Below are 19659 nucleotides of genomic sequence, written 5' to 3' on the forward strand. Positions count from 1 at the left end.
CTAATCTGATGGTAAGGCAGTGACTTTTTAACATCTAATTATAGCCATGACTCCGCCTCTCAAAGTGCTCAGTCACCCATCAGGTCCGCTTATCTCTTTCTAAAGAGCAACCGAAAATGGGTTGCCTCATATTTCTTTGTCGTTAGCTATTGAATAATGTCTGGAAGAGGTAAAGGAGGTAAGGGGCTCGGAAAAGGAGGCGCTAAGCGCCATAGGAAGGTGCTGCGGGACAACATCCAGGGCATCACCAAGCCTGCCATCCGCCGCCTTGCCCGGAGAGGAGGCGTGAAGCGTATCTCCGGCCTCATCTACGAGGAGACCCGCGGGGTGCTGAAGGTGTTTCTGGAGAACGTGATCCGGGACGCCGTCACCTACACCGAGCACGCCAAGAGGAAGACGGTCACCGCTATGGATGTGGTCTATGCTCTCAAGCGCCAGGGCCGCACTCTGTATGGCTTCGGAGGCTAAACACCGAGGCGCATCTAATACCATCACCCGCACACAAAGGCCCTTTTCAGGGCCGCCCATCTCTTCTACGAAAGATCTGTAACCCAACGTCTCTGTGTAGTGCTGTACTCTGACTATAAGCCGGGTCCTAGTACTTAATCGTTCCCTCACATTAGGCACACCGCTAGTGGTTGCTGTCTTTATTTGGAGTGATGATGAAAGGACCGGGCCAGTATTTTAGTGAGCTTATGCCCAAGCTGGCCACTACTAATGTGTAATGTTTATGAATTCTTGCAGTGGGTGAGACGTGAGTAGATTTGTCCTAGAGGTACCGCCATGATCCTTTGTTTCGAAGATGGCACAACACACTGTCGGTGGCTGACTAGTTCTAAGCTGTTGGACACAAGTTTTTTTTATGAAGGACAAACTAAGTATTCACTAGGAAATCCATGTTCTCTTACAGCTTAGCTTATCGGCGGAGTTTTTGAAAAATGTATCCGCTCTTCTTTAAACCAATCGGTGGAGGGGGACATGCTTACTTCTACCAATCAGCGCAGCTCAGCTTATATGCAAATTTGATGAAAGCAGCCAGGTTACATAATTCATTTTTTGGGGGGACAATGCCTGGGAGAGGTAAGGGGCTCGGGAAAGGAGGCACCAAGCGCTGCAGGACTACATATCATCCAGGGCACCACACAGCCTGCCACCCGCCGCCTAGTCCATAGAGGGGTCCTGCAGGCTTTGAACGTTAATTAACTAATTTAAGGGTCTCCTACATTAATCCAGAAACGAGCTATAGGAACAGGCTGTATTTTCAAGGGAGGCATTTTTTTTTTGTAGCAAACAATTATACCTTGTCCGGGTACCTCGCAGTCTGTACATCACCGGGAATGGCGTGCAGAACACGCGGTGCTGTTCCTTACACCAGACTGTACGACCAAGTACACATAAAACAACCATTCAGCTACTACGGGCGGCTGGAGATAGAAGAACCCGACACTTTAGTGTATACGTTCCCGATCTATCTGCAGATTTAACAGATAACTGCATTTAGTCCCGCTCCCCTGCATATCCCACTTATGCAGTGACTGCATGGGGCAGAGTAGATGGGCCAAGTGGTCCATATCCTGCTATCAAGAGCTATGTTTCTAGGACTGATGTGTAAGGGACAAACTAGATATTTCTGCCACATGTAGCGACTTCTTCACTACAGTTTTTATTTAGTCCCCCAATAGATCACATCGTGCGCCTACAGCTCTGCCGAGACAGGGTGGGTGGCTCTGAAAAGAGCCTTTGGGGGATAACAAGGAAGAGAGGCTGCGGCTTTACAATCACTTCTTGGCCGCAGCTTTCTTAGGCTTAGCTGCCTTCTTGGCCGGGCTTTTTGTGGCTTTTGGCTTCGCTGCCTTCTTGGCCGGACTCTTGGCAGTTTTGGGCTTCGCCGCCTTCTTGGCGGGACTCTTGGCCGCCTTCTTAGGCTTCACGGCTATAGGCTTCTTTGGGCTTTTGGCAGCAGCCGCTGTAGCGGGTTTCTTCACCTTTTTCGGGGTCTTGGCTGCACTCGGAGCCTTCTTGGGCTTCTTCGGGGATTTGGCCACTTTCTTCGCTGCAGGTTTCTTGGGCTTCAGGGACTTCTGGGCGGCCTTCTTGCTTTCCACTTGTTTCTTATTGAGCTTGAAGGAGCCGGAAGCGCCGGTACCTTTCACCTGGGTGAGAGTTCCTTTGGTCACTAATCCTTTCACCCCCACTTTGATGCGGCTGTTGTTCCTCTCCACATCGTAGCCTCCGGCAGCCAGAGCCTTCTTCAGGGCGGCAAGAGAAACCCCGCTGCGCTCTTTAGAGGCGGCCACGGCTTTTACGATCAGCTCGGAGACGCTGGGTCCAGAAGACTTGCCGCTCTTCTTTGCTCCTCCAGCAGCTTTCTTCGGCTGCCTCTTCTTTTTGGCTGCGACCTCTGATGGAGGAACAGCGGCGGCGACGGGGGCAGTTTCCGCCATGTTTGCAGAACTTAACTTTAATCAATAATACTACAACGCCCGGTGTTGACTCACGTCTTTTATATACACTGCCGGCTGTGCTGTGATTGGCTGCCGAGAGTGAGGTGTTCTGTGCTCCCATTGGCGGAATGAGCAGCCGTGTAAACTCTTCCCTGTCTGAGTGTACGGGGGAATCTGCTCTCACCTTGTGTTTCCCTAGCGCAGAAAAACAGTCTTTTATAGGGCATGAGGTGAGCGGCGAGCTGGCTCTCTGCACCACACCAGTACTCCAAGGTCTCCCCTAACCCTTTACTGTCATTGCTAGCCTATGCGCTGTGAAGAGTGCCGGGAATAGCCCCTGTCAGCTCACCTAGACCAGGCATGATCTGGCTGGCGTGTAATACATCTTTTCTGCGAAGCGAAAAATGTCTCATCGGGCACTTTTCTCTCCTCCAGGCACTACACCGAACAAAGGTGGCTGGGGCATAATCAGTGCAGAGGATGCCGCATTTTGAAAGACATAAAGGTGATGTGTGGGATGCTGTACACCCGGATGGATAGCACAGGCAGGTTGCCCCACAAGGTATTGGCACTCCTGTCTGGGAACTCTAGTTACTTTGACTAAATAAATAAAAGAAAGATATCTGGCGTGCATAATCAGCTTCAGAATAATCCTGCCGGCCTGAGATTCTCCATGTCCTGAAAAATGCTGGTGGCGTTTTCTCCACATGTTCTTATAATGATCCATATAGACATTGATGCATATCTATGCATCTTAAGTGTGTCAGTAGGTGGGCTATGGGGTCCCGTTCCCATTGATAGGAGACTGATATTTTTAAAAGAGGACATGGGAGCATTAGGGTGAGACCATAGGAATAAAGGGTACAATATCTGGAGACGGGAGAAATAAGGAGACGAGGAGTGGGAGATCAGAGGAGCAAAAGGAACAACAGAGGGAATCGGTATGAATAGTGATACAAATAAAAGGAGACAGTAATAATATGGAGAATAATAAGGGTACAGAGGGAAAAATGGAGAGGCAGAAATATGGGGATACATAAGGGGACCTCTAAGGGTAGTGGCAGGTGGAAGGAATGGATGAAAGGAAGAGAAACAGGGGGAAAATAAAGGTGAATGGGTAAAGATGGCAACAGGAAACAAACGGGGAGATGGGAGAGACAAGGGGAAAATCGGGGGAGACGTGATGGAACACGGGGGAGGAAAAGGAAGAACAAATAGGAGAAGATAGGAAGATGTTGAAGAATTATATGCTCACAATAGTTATGCGGAATAAAATTTAAATGACGTAGCTTGTTAAAAAATAACTAGCTGAGAGGAGAGGATCGACATTGAGGAATGGAAGGCAAATGGAGATGGAAGCGGGTTCTTGAAAAATACCGATGACTACTAACTGGAGGGCGTGTGCCAGCAGCAAGTACCATCCAGGTCTCACTCTCTTCCCCAACCCATGATTGCATGCTGGAGTTGTGATCTAGAGCATTGAGAGTCTCCAGAGCAGGTAGGGAGAACACGGAGCTAGACCTGGGCCACTACTAGGGATTTCTGGGGCCCCAAGGATGGTAGAAACAAAATAGAAATAAAAGCTGACCCATAAAAATATTTTTTTTTCAATACTTTTAATGTTTATTTTTTTCAAGAACATGTAAAATGGATATAAAAATAAATAAATATATCTGCATAAAGAAAAAGACAGTAACTAAAATAGAACAATAAGTGGTTGATTTTACGTACAGGGACTATTGTATCTGAAATTAGTCTCCACTGAGCAGATGAAAATCCCCTTTGTACAATCCACATACAGTACACAGCAGCTTTATATTCTCTTCATGCAGTTTCCCGGATACATAAGCTTTAGCTTGTGGTCTAAGTTGATACTTTCACAGATTGTATCCAAATGTTTCAATGGAATAGTTACAATTGAATAATACTGTTTCCCATTAGTATCATATCGTTTCACACACGCAGAAGTTCTGTTCATACTCCATTCTAAAGCTACCGTACTCACCATACGGTAGCGATGACCTAATATGATTAATGTATTAACGTTTTAAAAATGAAATCATCATTATTATTTTATGCCATAGACAGTGTTTTTGACATATGTAGTTGTGACTTTTCTTATTTTTATTTTTATGTATATCTGCATTCATATTAATATCTCCCTGGAATTAGTGAGTATAGTTTGCAAGTACATACAATGGTATTTACTGTTTCCTATTAGTATAATAGTTTCCAGCACATTCCGAATTTCTGATTATACTCAGATCTAAAGCTTCTCAGAGGCAGTACGGATGGTGTAATGGTTAGCATTACTTCCTCACAGCACTGAGGTCATTAGTTTGATTCCCACCATGGCTCTACTGTAACTGTGTGGAGTTTGTATATTCTCCCTGTATTTGCATGGGTTTCCTACGGGTACTCCAGTTTTCTCCCACAATCCAAAAATATAATTAATTGAGTCCCAATAAAAATTGTTTAAGTGGTGCATGTGGTAGGGAATATATATTGTAAGCTCCACTGGGGCAGGGACTGATGTGAATGCATGTAGTGTAGTGATGTAGTGCAGTGGATAGGGGAATGTAGTGCAGTAATGAGGTGTTATGATAAAGTGCAATGTGTGGGGACACACAGGGGGGAATGTAGTGAAACACGCCACTGATGGGGTATGTGACGCAGAGGGCATTTGGATCACATAGGGGGATGTTGTCCAAAATATCCCTCTTTTTTCTAAATTTTTGATAATGTGATTATTTTAGTCTTAGGGGTTTTTTTTTTATATTTTTATTTTATTATTATTAATATTACTATTGTTATTATTAATAATAACATTTTTTATAAACAAATTTTGGGGAGGGGAATCACTGCTTTTTCCCTGGTGGCGAAAATCCTAGTTTCGGCCTTACCCTTAGTAATAGGCTTCATGCTGCCCAATACCGTTACATCAGTATGAGACATTAAACCGGTTTTTCCAGTACCAGGGCCTTTGCTTTGTATAGATTCCCCAAGAACAAGCCCCAAAACTCGGGGAAACTGTTCCTCTTTTCACCTGGGTGGCTCCATACAAGCTGGGAAAGTGCTCCAGGGAAGTTGCCTAGCAATGTCCGATAATTATGGCAATGCTGGCCATTTTGAAGGCCAAGTAGTCTAAACATTGAACCAGTTTCAGTTCCCTAGCAATGTCGGGTAACCATGGCAACAGTGGCCATTTTGATGGCAAATTTGATTTAAGCATGACAACCAGTTTCTGTTCCCTGGCAACAGTTCGGCAACCATAGCAACATATACGTTATGGTAAGAACTTACCATTGATAACAGTATTTTTCCTAAATCCACAGGTTTCACAGGATACATTGTTATATGGTTGAGCGACAGCGGTTCTTACACTAATCGGTCAAAGCTTTTTGGCCTCCCAGCATGCAGTGGACCCGTCCATATATCCTCGCCTCCTGGGTCAGGTAAATCAGTTGTTTTCCAAAGCTTAAGGCAGGAGCATCATGTAGAGCACTAATCAGGCGAGAAGACCACACATGCACAACCTCCCACCCTTCCGTACAAGAGGGAAGAGTTTAGTGAGTAAAAGGATCCTCAAATCAGGTGCGTCAAGGTGGGATATCTGTGGACATAGGAGAAATACTGTTATCAATGGTAACTTATTACCATAACTTATATTTCTCCTGCAGGGTCCACAGGGTATCTACAGGATACATTGGGATGTCCCAAAGCAATTTAGTGGTGGCAACGCTCCTGATTAGACAGGAGAATGCTTGGCCCAAATTCAGCATCCTGAGAGGCAAAGGTATCCACAAGCAAAATGTCTAATGAATGTGTTAATGGAAGACCATGTGGCTATCTTACATATCTGTTCTGCTGAAGCACCATGCTGTGCTGTCCATGATGGACCTACTTTACGAGTAGAGTGAGCAGAGACATTATCCGGAAACAGGAGATCAGCCTTCGAATATGCTTCTGAAATCGTCATCCAAAGCCACCTCGCCAGTGTCTGCTTATCAGCAGGCCACCCTCTCCTATGAAATCCGTAGAGAACAAAGAGATAATCTGTCTTTCCGATAGCACTGGTACGATCTACGTAGATCCTTAAGGCATGGACAATTTCCAACGATGCATCTCCCGCAGATAGGTCTGGCCCCTGGAAAGCCGGGACTACAATTTCTTTGTAAAGGTGGAATTTAGACACCACCTTAGGAAGATACCCAGATTTAGTTCTGAGAACCGATCTATCTGGATAAAAAATGAGAAATGGAGGACAAAATAATAATGCGCCAAATGCTGAAACTCTTCGAGCTGAAGCCATAGCCAGAAGAAAGAGAACCTTAGCTGTCAACCATTTAAAATCTACTCTTTTAAGTGGTTCAAATGAGGCAACTTGAAGGGCCTTTAGAACTAAACTTAGATCCCAAGGCACTGTAGGAGGAACAGAGGGACGTTGAATGTGCAACATTACCTGGAAAAAAGTGTGCCCATTCTGTAGGTTGGCAATTTTCTTTTGGAACCATACAGTTAGTGCTGACACCTGCACTCTCAAGGAAGCCACCCTTAAACCAGAAGGAATGCTAGGATTCTGGAAATTCTGAAAGACCTGGGGTCAAGTTTCCTTTCACTGCACCATTGAATATAGGCTTGCCATATTATGTGATAAATGCGAGCTGAGGAGGTTTTCCTTGCTCTAAGCATTGTTTGAATTACCTGTTGAGAGAATCCTTTTGACTTCAGGATGGAGGTCTCAAGAGCCACGCCATCAAAGACAGTCAATCCAGATGTCTGTGATGGCAAGGCCCCTGAATCAGTAGATCTGGATGTTGAGGTAGTAGGAATAGAGCATCCATCGACATCCTCTGCAGATCTGTGTACCAATGTTTTATGGGCCAAGCCGGAGCTATTAGTATAACGGCACTTTTCCTTATTATTATTATTATTATTATTATTATTATTATTATTATTACCGCCACCAGTTTTTTATATAGTGTACACATATTATTATTATTATTATTATTATTATTATTATTACCAGTTATTTATATATTATACATATATTTTGCAGTGCTTTACAGAGCATATTTAGCCATATACATCAGTCCCTGCCCCAGTGGAGCTTGCAATCTATAAACCCTATCACATGTACACACAGACACACATTCACACTGGGGTTATTTTTTTTCTTTGTTGGAAGCCAATTAACCTACCAGTATATTTTTGGATTGTGAGAGGAAACCGGAGTACCCGAAGGAAACCCATGCAAGTACGGGGAGAATATACAAACTCCACACAGTTAGGGCTATGGTGAGAATCGAACCCATGACCTCAGTGCTGTGAGGCAGTAATGCTAACCATTACACCATCCATACTTTTACCTTTCTCACCACCCTGGTTAACAGGGTGATGGTAGGAAACACACAGGCCAGACGAAAGTCCCATCTCACTGACAGGGCATCCATCTTCCTTGGTCCACTGCACCTAGAAGCAATTTCTTCCTGACACTGCTCCCCAGCCTTGAAGGCTGGCATCTGTTGTCAGAATTTCCCAATCTGATATCCAAAAGGGTCTCCCTTTGTCCAGATGGGCTGTCTGTAGCCACCAGGCTAATGACCTCCTTCCTTCCAGAGGAAGAATCATAGTCTGCATTTTTATTGTCTGATGACCCCATTCCACTTGGTAAGGATCCGATGTTGCAGAGGTCTTGAATGGAACTGAGCATACTCTACCATGTTGAAAATTGACACCATTAGACACATCACACACATTGCTGCGAGAATTTATACTCTTCGACAGTGTAGAAGCTCCTGGATCCTTTACTGAAGTTTGGATATTTTTCTCAGAAGTAAAATTACTCTCTGAAGGCTCAAATCCAATACAGCCCCAAATGAGTCATCCGTTATGACGGAACAAAAGATGATTTTGCCCAATCTATGAGCCAACCGTGCTTCTGCAGACACTCTATTGTATGTTGCAGATGACACAGAAGCAATACCTGAGACTGTGCCAGGATTAAAAGATCGTTGAGGTATGGAAATATTCTTATCCCCTGCTGGCGGAGATAAGCTACCATAATCACCACATTTTTGGTGAATACTCTGGGGGCTGTGGCCAGACCAAATGGCAGAGCCTGAATCTGAAAATGCTGTTGGAGGATAGCGAATTTGAGATAGCGCTGATGGGACAGAGCTATAGGAACATGCAGGTAAGGATCCTGTATATCCAGGGATACCATAAAATCCCATGGTTCCATAGCCAAAATGATAGAATGTAAGGTCTCCATATGAAACCGAGGTACCCAAATGTATTTGTTCAGCATTTTTAGATTGAGTGTGAGCTGGAACGACTAGTTCAGCTTCTGGACTAAAAACAGGTTGGAGTAGAAACCCTGTCCTTGTTGTGCAGGAGGAACAGGAATGATTACTCCTGACTGAAGCAATTTCTGAACTGCCTCTTGCAAAACCCTGGCCCTCGTTTCTACCAAAGACAGGCTGGTACAAAAAAAAAAAAAAACCTTTGAGGAGGGTTTTTCCTGAAAGAAAACGCATAACTGGGAGACACCGCTTCTTGCACCCAGGCATCTGTGGTAGACTGCTGCCAGATTTGTGCAAAATGAATAAGTCGGCCTCCCACCCTGGGTTCCCCCAGGTGGAGGCCCGCACCATCAGGCTCATGGCTTATCTTTTTTGTATTCTGAATCAGCTTTCCAGGTGCGTAGCTAAACTGCTCGGTGAGCGGCTAATTTTGAGGCTGATGTTTGAGAGGCAATAGTACCCATATCTAAGGCTGCTTCTTCCAAGAATATTGCAGCCTGTTTGATATGTGTCACATGGGATTTTTGCTCTCTGGATGTCGTTGAAATTTCCCCTACCAATGCATCTTGCCAGACAGCCACTGCTTTAGCCATCCAGGCTGAGGCCATGGCTGGTCTAATGATTGCCCCAGACAGGGAAAAAAAAGTTGTTGTCTTTTAGCAAACCATCTACTCTCCTATCCGTGACATCATTTATTGATGTTGAAGGCAGAAGTAATGTAGATTTTTGCACTAAGCGAATCACATGCATATCTACTTTAGGGGCTACCTCTCTCTTTAAACAGTCCTCAGTCAGAAAAGGGTAATTGGAATTCCATTTCCTAGGAATTCTAAATTTCTTACTGGGCATAACCCAAGCCTCTTCCATAATTTCCGTCAGCTGTTCTGATCCAGGAAACTCAGTCTTACCTGTTTTGGGACGTTTAAATAAAGGTGCCTTGGATTTTAACACAGTATATGTTGATTCTTCTAAGGATAAAATGGATTTCATTGCAGTAATCAACTCAGATATGTCCACTGAGCTGAGACCTTCTTCCTCATCCTCATATTCAGAACCAGAGTGTAATGAGTCTTTGTCCTCTGATGAGTCCTCATCTGAAACATGTGTAGACTCTGAAGATGTTGTTTTGTGTCTAAATGATTTACTTACCACTGGCTTTTCAGCCTGTTTCTGTTGAGAGGCTACTGCTTCCCCTGTGCTGCACATATAATAGTGCAACCTATCACCGGTACAGAAGTTGGAATTATCCACTCAGCTATACTGGATAATGTCCTGTGCAAACATAGCCCATGGTGGATCAACTTACACCTGCATCTGCCTTGAATATTTCAAGAGACCTTGGTGAAAGCTAATACAGTTTGCACACAACCCATCTTGAACCAGATCCTGAGATGTTAACCCAGCTTTACATGACAAACATGATATGAGTGTTGTGTCAGGAATCGACTCACCAAGCTGACATCTGTCCGCCGCTGCGGACTCCGTCCTGGGTCCCTGCGTTCATCTGTCATCCGCGTCTCTGCCATCAGACGCCATCCTGGGCCTGGGAGCGCTCCTGTGATAGCGGGCGTGTAGCACGCCGCGTTCCCGCTAGGCCGCGGCATGGGCGCCGCCATGACAGCCTCCAGCAGTCAGCATACGGCGGCCAATCCGGTGCTTGGCCGCACCCACTTTTCCTCACTCCACCAATGACTGTTTAACAAGGGGTATATATGAAGCTGCAGGATCAGTCTGCAGGCATCCTGAACTTTGTGTCACTCCTGCGACCCGTGTGTCACTCCTGCGACCCGTGTGTCACTCCTGCGACTCATGTGTAAGGATCTGGTTCCTGTTTCCTCCGTGTACCTGGATACCTACCTGCTGTTCCGTGTTCCTGGCTTTCTACCTGAGACTTTGTACTCCTGGTTACTTTTCACAGCTCCGTGGAACTTCAAGCCCCAGCAATACCTGCATCCATCTACAGGCTTCACACTCATCACCATCTCTGTGTGCTTCAGCCTAGCAGTAGAGACTGACTCCAGGTGTGTTCCATCTCCCCACCTGTGATGCAGCTTGCTCGCTGCCAGTGCCTCATCACCTGCACTGTGGACATAGTCAGACTCCTGCCTCTGCTACCAGGTTTGCCATACAACACCATCTCTGCTGGTTCCATGTTTTAATCTGCTCTGGTTTCCATACCAGAATATTCTCTGCCAAATTATCACTCATCTGTTATCATCACTACCGGTTATTATTTCATCAGTCACCATTCATTCTGTTACCATAGACTCTCAGCTATTACGCTGTACAATTGACATTTGCATTTCTACTGTTATTTTCTGCTGCCGTTTGTGAATCATCTGTATAATAAATATCATTGCGCTCATGCGCAGAAACATAATCCAGCCTCCTCGTTTTCTCCCATCCACCTCCACTGACCCACTAGCGCCCCCTCCGGGGACACAGACAAAACCAAGTCTGACAGTAAGTTCAGGATCGATGGACTCGGATGGTGGACGGAGTGTGGGGTCAGAGGCCTTGCAAAATCTGGTCTCCCGTCTGGATGGTCAAGAGGCTGCGCAGCAGCAGATGTTCCAGTTCCTGCAAGGGATGTCCTCCCGGATAGATACACTACAGCAATCCCTGCCTAGTGTACACACTTCTACAGTTCCTGATACTCCAGCACCTGCCAGTACTGTGAGTTCCTCTATGCCGGCTGCATCAGCTCCAGTGTCACGTCTGCACCTGCCCGTGCCAAGCAAGTATGATGGCAGCCCAAAGTTATGTCGCGGGTTTCTCAACCAATGTGAAATCCAGTTTGAATTGTTGTCACATAATTTCCCCACGTCAAGATCCAAGGTTGCCTACATCATCTCTCTACTTTCTGGATCTGCTTTGAGTTGGGTGTCTCCTCTGTGGGAACGTGCCGACCCTCTGATTAACAACTATACAGAATTCGTGTCAACCTTCAGACGGATCTTTGACGAGCCTGGTCGTGCAACATCAGCTTCTGCAGACCTAATCCAACTTCGTCAAGGTACCCGTAGTATGGGACAATATGTCATCCAGTTCCAGACGTTGGCCGCAGAGATTCAGTGGAACAATCAAGCCCTGGTAGCAGCTTTCTGGCATGGACTCTCTGATCGGATCAAGGACGAACTGGCAACCCGCGATCTTCCTGTACAATTGTCTGATTTAATTTCCCTGTGCATCAAGTTGGACTCTCGCATCCGCGAACGCAACAATGAACGTGCTCGGAGTGAGCCACGCAGATCAAGGATGATACCTTCCGTACAGTTCCAGTCTCCACCTTCTGATGAGCCTATGCAAATAAATAGGTCCCGCCTAACTCCTGAGGAGCGGTCAAGAAGATTTCGTGAGAGACTTTGTCTTTATTGTGCGGCTGCAGGTCACCAGATTAATTCCTGCTCAGTGCGTTCGGGAAACGCCAGATCCTTACTTGTAAAGGAGGAGTCAAGTTGGGATCTTCTAGACAAGCTCCTTCTAATCAAGACCTTATCCTTCCTGTGACTTTAGAGACTTCAGTTGGGCTTCAGTCTGCATCAGCATTAGTGGACTGTGGAGCCGCAGGAAATTTCATCACCCAAGCTGCGGTAAATAAATTTTGCTTGCCTGTATGTGAACTTTCTTACCCAGTCTACATTACCGCCGTGGATGGTAGCCGAATCTCCAAGGGGAATATTTCTCACCAAACTGCACCAGTGGTTTTGGGAGTTGGGTTCCTACACTCAGAATTAATAAAGTTCTTAGTCATTCCTCAAGCCACCCAGGAGATCGTTTTGGGCATGCCCTGGCTCCAGCTACACAATCCACAGTTTGACTGGTCAACGTTACAACTTACTTCATGGGGTTCACATTGCCATCAGTCCTGTTTAGCCCAAGTTTGTCCAATCAAGTCTACTGAAGTAAAAACCCAGTCAAGTCTTCCTGCGGCTTATCAAGATTTCTCTGATGTCTTCAGTGAAAAGGCCGCGGATGTCCTGCCGCCCCATAGAGAATGGGATTGTCCCATCGATCTCCTTCCTGGCAAGAAGCCACCTAGGGGGCGTACCTACCCGTTATCTGTTCCCGAAACTGAAGCGATGAGCGACTACAACCGGGAGAATTTACAGAAGGGATTCATCCGTCCTTCATCATCACCCGCTGGTGCAGGCTTCTTCTTTGTTAAAAAGAAGGATGGAGGACTGCGTCCATGCATTGACTACCGGGGTCTCAATGACATTACCATTAAAAATAGTTATCCATTACCACTCATTACCGAATTATTTGACAGAGTTAAAGGAGCCCGCATCTTCACCAAGCTAGATCTCCGCGGTGCCCACAACCTCATCAGAATCCGGAGTGGTGACGAATGGAAGACAGCTTTTAACACTCGAGATGGTCATTACGAGTACCTGGTAATGCCATTCGGGTTGAGTAATGCCCCAGCAGTGTTCCAACACTTTGTGAACGAAATCTTCCGTGACGTTCTGTATAAATACCTCGTTGTTTATCTGGATGATATCCTCATCTTCTCCCAAGATCTTCCCTCTCATCGTCTACAAGTCCGTGAAGTCCTCCGACGTCTTCGTGAGAACCGGCTCTACGGTAAACTATCCAAGTGTACCTTTGAAGTTTCCTCTATACCCTTCCTGGGTTATATAATTTCCGGATCGGATCTCCAGATGGACCCGACAAAGTTGGAAGCCATTGCCAATTGGTCCATTCCAAATTCTCTCAAGTCTATTCAGCGGTTCCTGGGATTTGCCAACTACTATAGGAAATTTATTCGGGGATTCTCCACTCTCATCGCTCCTATTACCAACTTAACTCGGAAAGGGGCAGACCATTCCAACTGGTCAGAAGAGGCTTTAGCGGCCTTCCAGAAGATCAAGCTGGCCTTTATGTCTGCTCCAGTTCTGTCCCAGCCAGATGTAAACAGACCGTTCGAGTTGGAGGTGGATGCCTCTACAGTTGGAGTTGGAGCTGTTCTCTCCCAGAAGGGAACCGATGGGAAAATCCACCCCTGTGGATTTTATTCTCGTAAATTCCTCCCTGCTGAAGCTAACTACTCCGTTGGAGATCAAGAACTACTGGCGATTAAGCTGGCCCTCGAGGAATGGAGGTATCTCCTGGAAGGGGCCAAACATCCGTTCAACATCTACACGGATCATAAAAATCTGCTATATTTAAAGGCAGCCCAGTGCCTTAATCCTCGCCAGTCCAGGTGGGCTATGTTTTTCTCACGTTTTAACTTTAAGCTTCATTTCCGCCCAGGTTCGCAGAATGTTAAAGCTGACGCCTTATCCCGATCTATGGAATCCGAAGAGGAAACGCCTGACTCAGTTCCACATTCCATCCTGAGTCCAGTGGTATTTGCTGCATCTCAAGTCTCCCCAGCTCCTCCTCCTGGTAAGACTTTTGTTTCCCCAGAACTCCGTCCCAAGTTGCTGTCTTGGGCCCATCAATCCAAGTTCACTGGTCATCCCGGTGTCCTGAAAACCTTCAAGTTCCTCTCTGAGACATACTGGTGGCCAAAGATGAAAGCTGACATCAAGGATTTCGTAGCATCCTGTCCTAAGTGTGTGCAGCACAAGACTCCTCGTCAGTCTCCAGCAGGTCAGTTACAACCATTGTCTATTCCTAGTCGCCCTTGGTCACACCTGTCCATGGACTTTATCTCCGACCTTCCTCCTTCTCAAGGATACAATACCATCTGGGTTGTAGTGGACAGATTTACCAAGATGGCCCATTTTGTTCCTCTCCAGGGTCTCCCTTCTGCCCCAAAACTCGCCCAAATCTTCCTACGGGAGATTTTCCGCTTACATGGTCTACCCTCAGAAATAATATCCGACCGAGGTGTACAGTTTGTAGCGAGGTTTTGGAGGGCTCTCTGTTCTGCCATGCAGGTTAAACTGAAGTTCTCGTCATCTTACCACCCTCAGACGAATGGGCAGACAGAGAGGGTAAATCAAGAACTAGAGACATTTTTAAGATTGTATGTTTCATCTTCTCAGGATGACTGGTTTGATCTGCTCCCATGGGCCGAGTTTGCCCACAACTTCCGCTACCACACTGCTACTGAGACAACTCCATTCTTTGCAGTATATGGGCAACATCCTCGTGTTCCAGACTTCCAAGAACTCCCTCACATGGATGTTCCTGCCGCCACTACTGCCCTGAGTCAGTTTTCTTCAATCTGGAGGAAGATTCACATTTCTCTCAAAAAGGCCTCCAGCCGGTATAAATACTTTGCTGATCGCAAAAGACGCGCAGTTCCTAGCCTGAAACCTGGGGACAAGGTTTGGCTGTCTACCCGGAACCTCCGTCTTAGGGTCCCGTCTATGAAATTTGCACCACGTTTCATTGGCCCCTTCCCTGTCGAAAGAGTCATCAACCCTGTGGCCTACAAGCTGAAGTTACCACCTTCTCTGCGAATACCTAATGCTTTTCATGTTTCTCTCCTCAGACCTTTAGTCCTGAATCATTTCCAAAGAGCTCTTCCAGTTGGCCCCAAAGTTCGAACTCAGCGGGACGTGGAGTTCGAGATTGGCAAGATTCTGGATTCCCGTTGCCGGTATGGACGTCTTCAATACCTTGTCGATTGGTCCGGTTATGGCCCAGAGGAGAGAAGTTGGGTAAATTCGTTGGATGTCCATGCTCCAAGGTTGGTCCGTGTCTTCCATAACACTCATCCTTCCAAGCCACGTGGGTGTTCGGTGCCCACCCTTAAAGGGGGGGTACTGTCAGGAATCGACTCACCAAGCTGACATCTGTCCGCCGCTGCGGACTCCGTCCTGGGTCCCTGCGTTCATCTGTCATCCGCGTCTCTGCCATCAGACGCCATCCTGGGCCTGGGAGCGCTCCTGTGATAGCGGGCGTGTAGCACGCCGCGGCATGGGCGCCGCCATGACAGCCTCCAGCAGTCAGCATACGGTGGCCAATCCGGTGCTTGGCCGCACCCACTTTTCCTCACTCCACCAATGACTGTTTAACAAGGGGTATATATGAAGCTGCAGGATCAGTCTGCAGGCATCCTGAACTTTGTGTCACTCCTGCGACCCGTGTGTCACTCCTGCGACCCGTGTGTCACTCCTGCGACTCATGTGTAAGGATCTGGTTCCTATTTCCTCCGTGTACCTGGATACCTACCTGCTGTTCCGTGTTCCTGGCTTTCTACCCGAGACTTTGTACTCCTGGTTACTTTTCACAGCTCCGTGGAACTTCAAGCCCCAGCAATACCTGCATCCATCTACAGGCTTCACACTCATCACCATCTCTGTGTGCTTCAGCCTAGCAGTAGAGACTGACTCCAGGTGTGTTCCATCTCCCCACCTGTGATGCAGCTTGCTCGCTGCCAGTGCCTCATCACCTGCACTGTGGACATAGTCAGACTCCAGCCTCTGCTACCAGGTTTGCCATACAACACCATCTCTGCTGGTTCCATGTTTTAATCTGCTCTGGTTTCCCTACCAGAATATTCTCTGCCAAATTATCACTCATCTGTTATCATCACTACCGGTTATTATTTCATCAGTCACCATTCATTCTGTTACCATAGACTCTCAGCTATTACGCTGTACAATTGACATTTGCATTTCTACTGTTATTTTCTGCTGCCGTTTGTGAATCATCTGTATAATAAATATCATTGCGCTCATGCGCAGAAACATAATCCAGCCTCCTCGTTTTCTCCCATCCACCTCCACTGACCCACTAGCGCCCCCTCCGGGGACACAGACAAAACCAAGTCTGACATGTTGGTGCTGATGTGAGTGTGTTTTCCTCACCTTTTCTGCTCTAAGACATGATAAATAATCAGACAATTTAACAGTGTAATACACAATTTGTGACTGTAATCACTTTAAAATGTGTTAAAGTGACATACAATCCGACCCTACCCTGTTTAGCACCAGCATTGAGGATCGGAGTAAACAGAGAAAACTGACAGAATTTATAGCAAAGTCAGCAATCACACTAACAGTCAGTCACAGATTATACATTAGTATAATAAGCAATATGACCACATAATCAACTACAGGTACAGTTCACGTATGTAGGAGAAACATATTACTGCATTACTTTATAAAAATGCTTTAACTGTATTCAGACGCATAGCAAAAGAAACCACAGTAATATTATCAAACTCATATGCATTATGCCCTTATCCAACTATTTGTACTCAAAGGTAGATAGAGACTTAGGGCCTAATTCAGACATGGTTGCATGCAGGCTATTTTTTGCACTGCTACGACCAGGTAATCGCCACCCACAGGGGAGGTGGGATTGCTGTGTATGGCTGCAAACGCTTGTGCGGAGAGCTGCACAAACAAAAAGTTTGTGCAGTCTCTGCACAGCTCAGGACTTGCTCACCCGCTGCAATGATCCTTGCTGGAGCTGATGTCAGGATCCCTCCATGGAAACGGCCGGACACGCATGCGTTTTCCTCAACACTCCCAGAAAACGGTGAGTTGACACCCCCGGACGGCCTCTTCCTGTCAATCTTCTTGTGTTTGCTGCTGCGAATGCTTTCTTCATTATTTTTGTCGCTGCCCAGTGATGGCCATCGCCGGCCAGCAACGCGCCTGCGCATTGCGGCCCCCACGCATGCGCTGTTCAGACCCGATCGCACGGCTGCAAATAACTACAGCATGCGATCAGGTCTGAATGACCCACTTAGTGTTTTATAGCCCCCACTCAGGAGAGCGGGATACAGGGAGACTTACCCCGCTTCCAGAATCGATAAATACGAGTGGATCCATATGCTATAAGTGTCCACCGCCGCTCCGTGAAAATATAGTGAACACAGATTGCCAAGTGAACACTGATGCACCAGTCACACAGCCGCTTCAGTTTATGGCAGGAGACTCGGAGGAAACTGGTCGTGAATCGGGGGGAGGGGCGACCAGGGGTGCATCCGTCTCCCCACTGCTGATCTCAAAATTAGGGATCGCAGCCTCATGCTACTCCTGGAGCCTTTGATCCCTAAGGCCTAGCACTTGTGCACTCTCGGTGGCAGCCGCGTCAGCGACTGTTTGGTAGTTTCCCCCAAAAGAGTGCGGCTGTGTCCATGTTCCCCCTCTAAGCGGAACCTATGCCTTACCTTCCTCCCGTGCTCCGGCCACAGCCTGGTAACGTCTGCTGGACTTGCTAGTTTTATCCGACACAGACGCCCGCCGAAACAGCACTGTACTCGTGGGTAAGCGTTGTCGCGACTCGGCGGGGAGTAGTTGGAGTGACTCTTTCTAAGGTACGTATAAGACGCTGTTTAGAAAGATCACTCAGAAAAAAATAGTAAGACTATAAAAATAAAGTAAAAAAGCTTATGGCTGCCAAAAACCAGCAGCCCTTAGACCATGGTCCGGCTCCTGCCTCACCAAACTAAAAACTGATTTGCCTGAGCCAGGTGGCAGGTATATATAGACGGGCCCACTGCGTACTGGGAGCCCAGAAAGCTTTGACCGATTGGTGCAAGATCCGCTGTCGCTCATCCATATCCCAATGTATCCTGTGGATACCCTGTGGACCCTGCAGGAGAAAGTGGCCATTTTTCAGGCCAAGTAGATTAAGCATGACAACCATTTTCGGTTGCCTAGCAATTTCTAGTAACCATGGCAACGGCGGCCATTTTGCTGGCAAAGTTTAAGGAGCAAGACAACCAGTTTCTGTTCCTAAACAGTTTTGCTTGTTTCATTTCTACTCATATTGTACAGTGTAATCCAGGCATGTCCCAACTGCGGCCCTCCAGCTGTTGAGAAACTACACTTTCCAGCATGCCCTGACACAGCTTTAGCATTCTCTGACAGCAAGACTGTGTCGGGGCATGCTGGGATATGTAGTTTCACAACAGCTGGAGGGCCTCAGTTTGGACATGCCTGGTGTAATCCTTTTGACTCTTTATTTTACACCAGTGATGTAAAAGTGTGTGGAAATATAGAAATGGTCGTGTGAACATTTCCAAAATATTTCACAAGGTTTCTCAACAGTTTACTAAAATGTAATTAACCACCGCTCTAAGAAATAAATGCCGTCTGTCCTCCAGTGATGGTAGCACATGCAAGGGGTCCAATAGGTAAGCCAGTAGCCCCTAAGCATCCCACCTGGCACCATGTAGGAGGTAATCACCAATCACCATCTGCCTTAGTATGGATTATTCATTTATAATATTCTCTTCCCTTAGTACTAACTAAATCTCAGTAATAGGTATAGAATTGCATGAGGAGTAATGGACAGTAGCACACCCAACCCCTACACAGATAGAATAAAAGGAGGAGCACTCACTGTAGGTATTCTGTAGTGCACCATAGCATAGTGAGTCATTATTATGACATTACATTTTTATTCTTAATTCCCATACATTCAGGTCACTGAATGTGCATTGTGCTCATAGCAATATAATCCCCTATAAGAGTTTTAAACTCGATTGAACATAATAAAATACACCTTTTGCCAATTCTTAAACAAACAACCCCTTATTTTTTGTTTGTTTGTTTGTTTTTATAAATGGGAAATGAAACTTAACTCATTAAATATGCATTTATAATAATTCAGCTATACAAAAAGAAAAAGTGATTCACTTGTATCTGATTGTTATTTCCACCAATAGCCCATTCATTGCAAACCCTTACACTATCTAGACAAATGTCCTCCTGTGTTCTCCATGTATTGTACTTTGTCTTTCTCAGATTAATGAGATTTGGCTTGTGGTTTTATTTGATACTTTGGTATTGATAGTATCTACTGATGTATTCATAGAATAGTAACAATAGTGTAACACTACTTACTGTTTCACATTAGTATCACATCGTCCCCAATGCAGGCAGAAGATCTGATTATTCTCCGTTCTAAAGCTTCTCATAATATGATAATTGAGATCTACCAGATAAATGTATTCTTAATGCTGCAATATGCAAATGACTATCGTATCGTGA

At 46.1% G+C, this 19659-nt stretch overlaps 2 protein-coding genes across 2 annotated transcripts; one reads left to right on the forward strand and one right to left on the reverse strand.

Moving 5' to 3' along the window:
* The first annotated feature begins 156 nt into the window (after positions 1-156).
* On the forward strand, positions 157-468 carry LOC134934309 (histone H4). The gene has a single exon (XM_063929770.1). It carries the CDS (start codon positions 157-159, stop codon positions 466-468), a length of 312 nt encoding a protein of 103 aa, XP_063785840.1.
* Positions 469-1627: 1159 nt separating this feature from the next.
* On the reverse strand, positions 1628-2590 carry LOC134936342 (histone H1B-like). The gene has a single exon (XM_063931349.1). It carries the CDS (start codon positions 2442-2444, stop codon positions 1779-1781), a length of 666 nt encoding a protein of 221 aa, XP_063787419.1. The 5' UTR covers positions 2445-2590; the 3' UTR covers positions 1628-1778.
* Between the last annotated feature and the right edge of the window lie 17069 nt (positions 2591-19659).

This window comes from Pseudophryne corroboree, chromosome 6, assembly GCF_028390025.1.
Source record: "Pseudophryne corroboree isolate aPseCor3 chromosome 6, aPseCor3.hap2, whole genome shotgun sequence".
In the NCBI taxonomy this organism is placed as follows: Eukaryota; Metazoa; Chordata; class Amphibia; order Anura; family Myobatrachidae; genus Pseudophryne; species Pseudophryne corroboree.

What these genes read in the sequence shown, in the direction of transcription:
- LOC134936342 (XM_063931349.1), bottom strand. Translation starts at nt 2,444, where the DNA reads ATGGCGGAAACTGCCCCCGTCGCCGCCGCTGTTCCTCCATCAGAGGTC.
- LOC134934309 (XM_063929770.1), top strand. Translation starts at nt 157, where the DNA reads ATGTCTGGAAGAGGTAAAGGAGGTAAGGGGCTCGGAAAAGGAGGCGCT.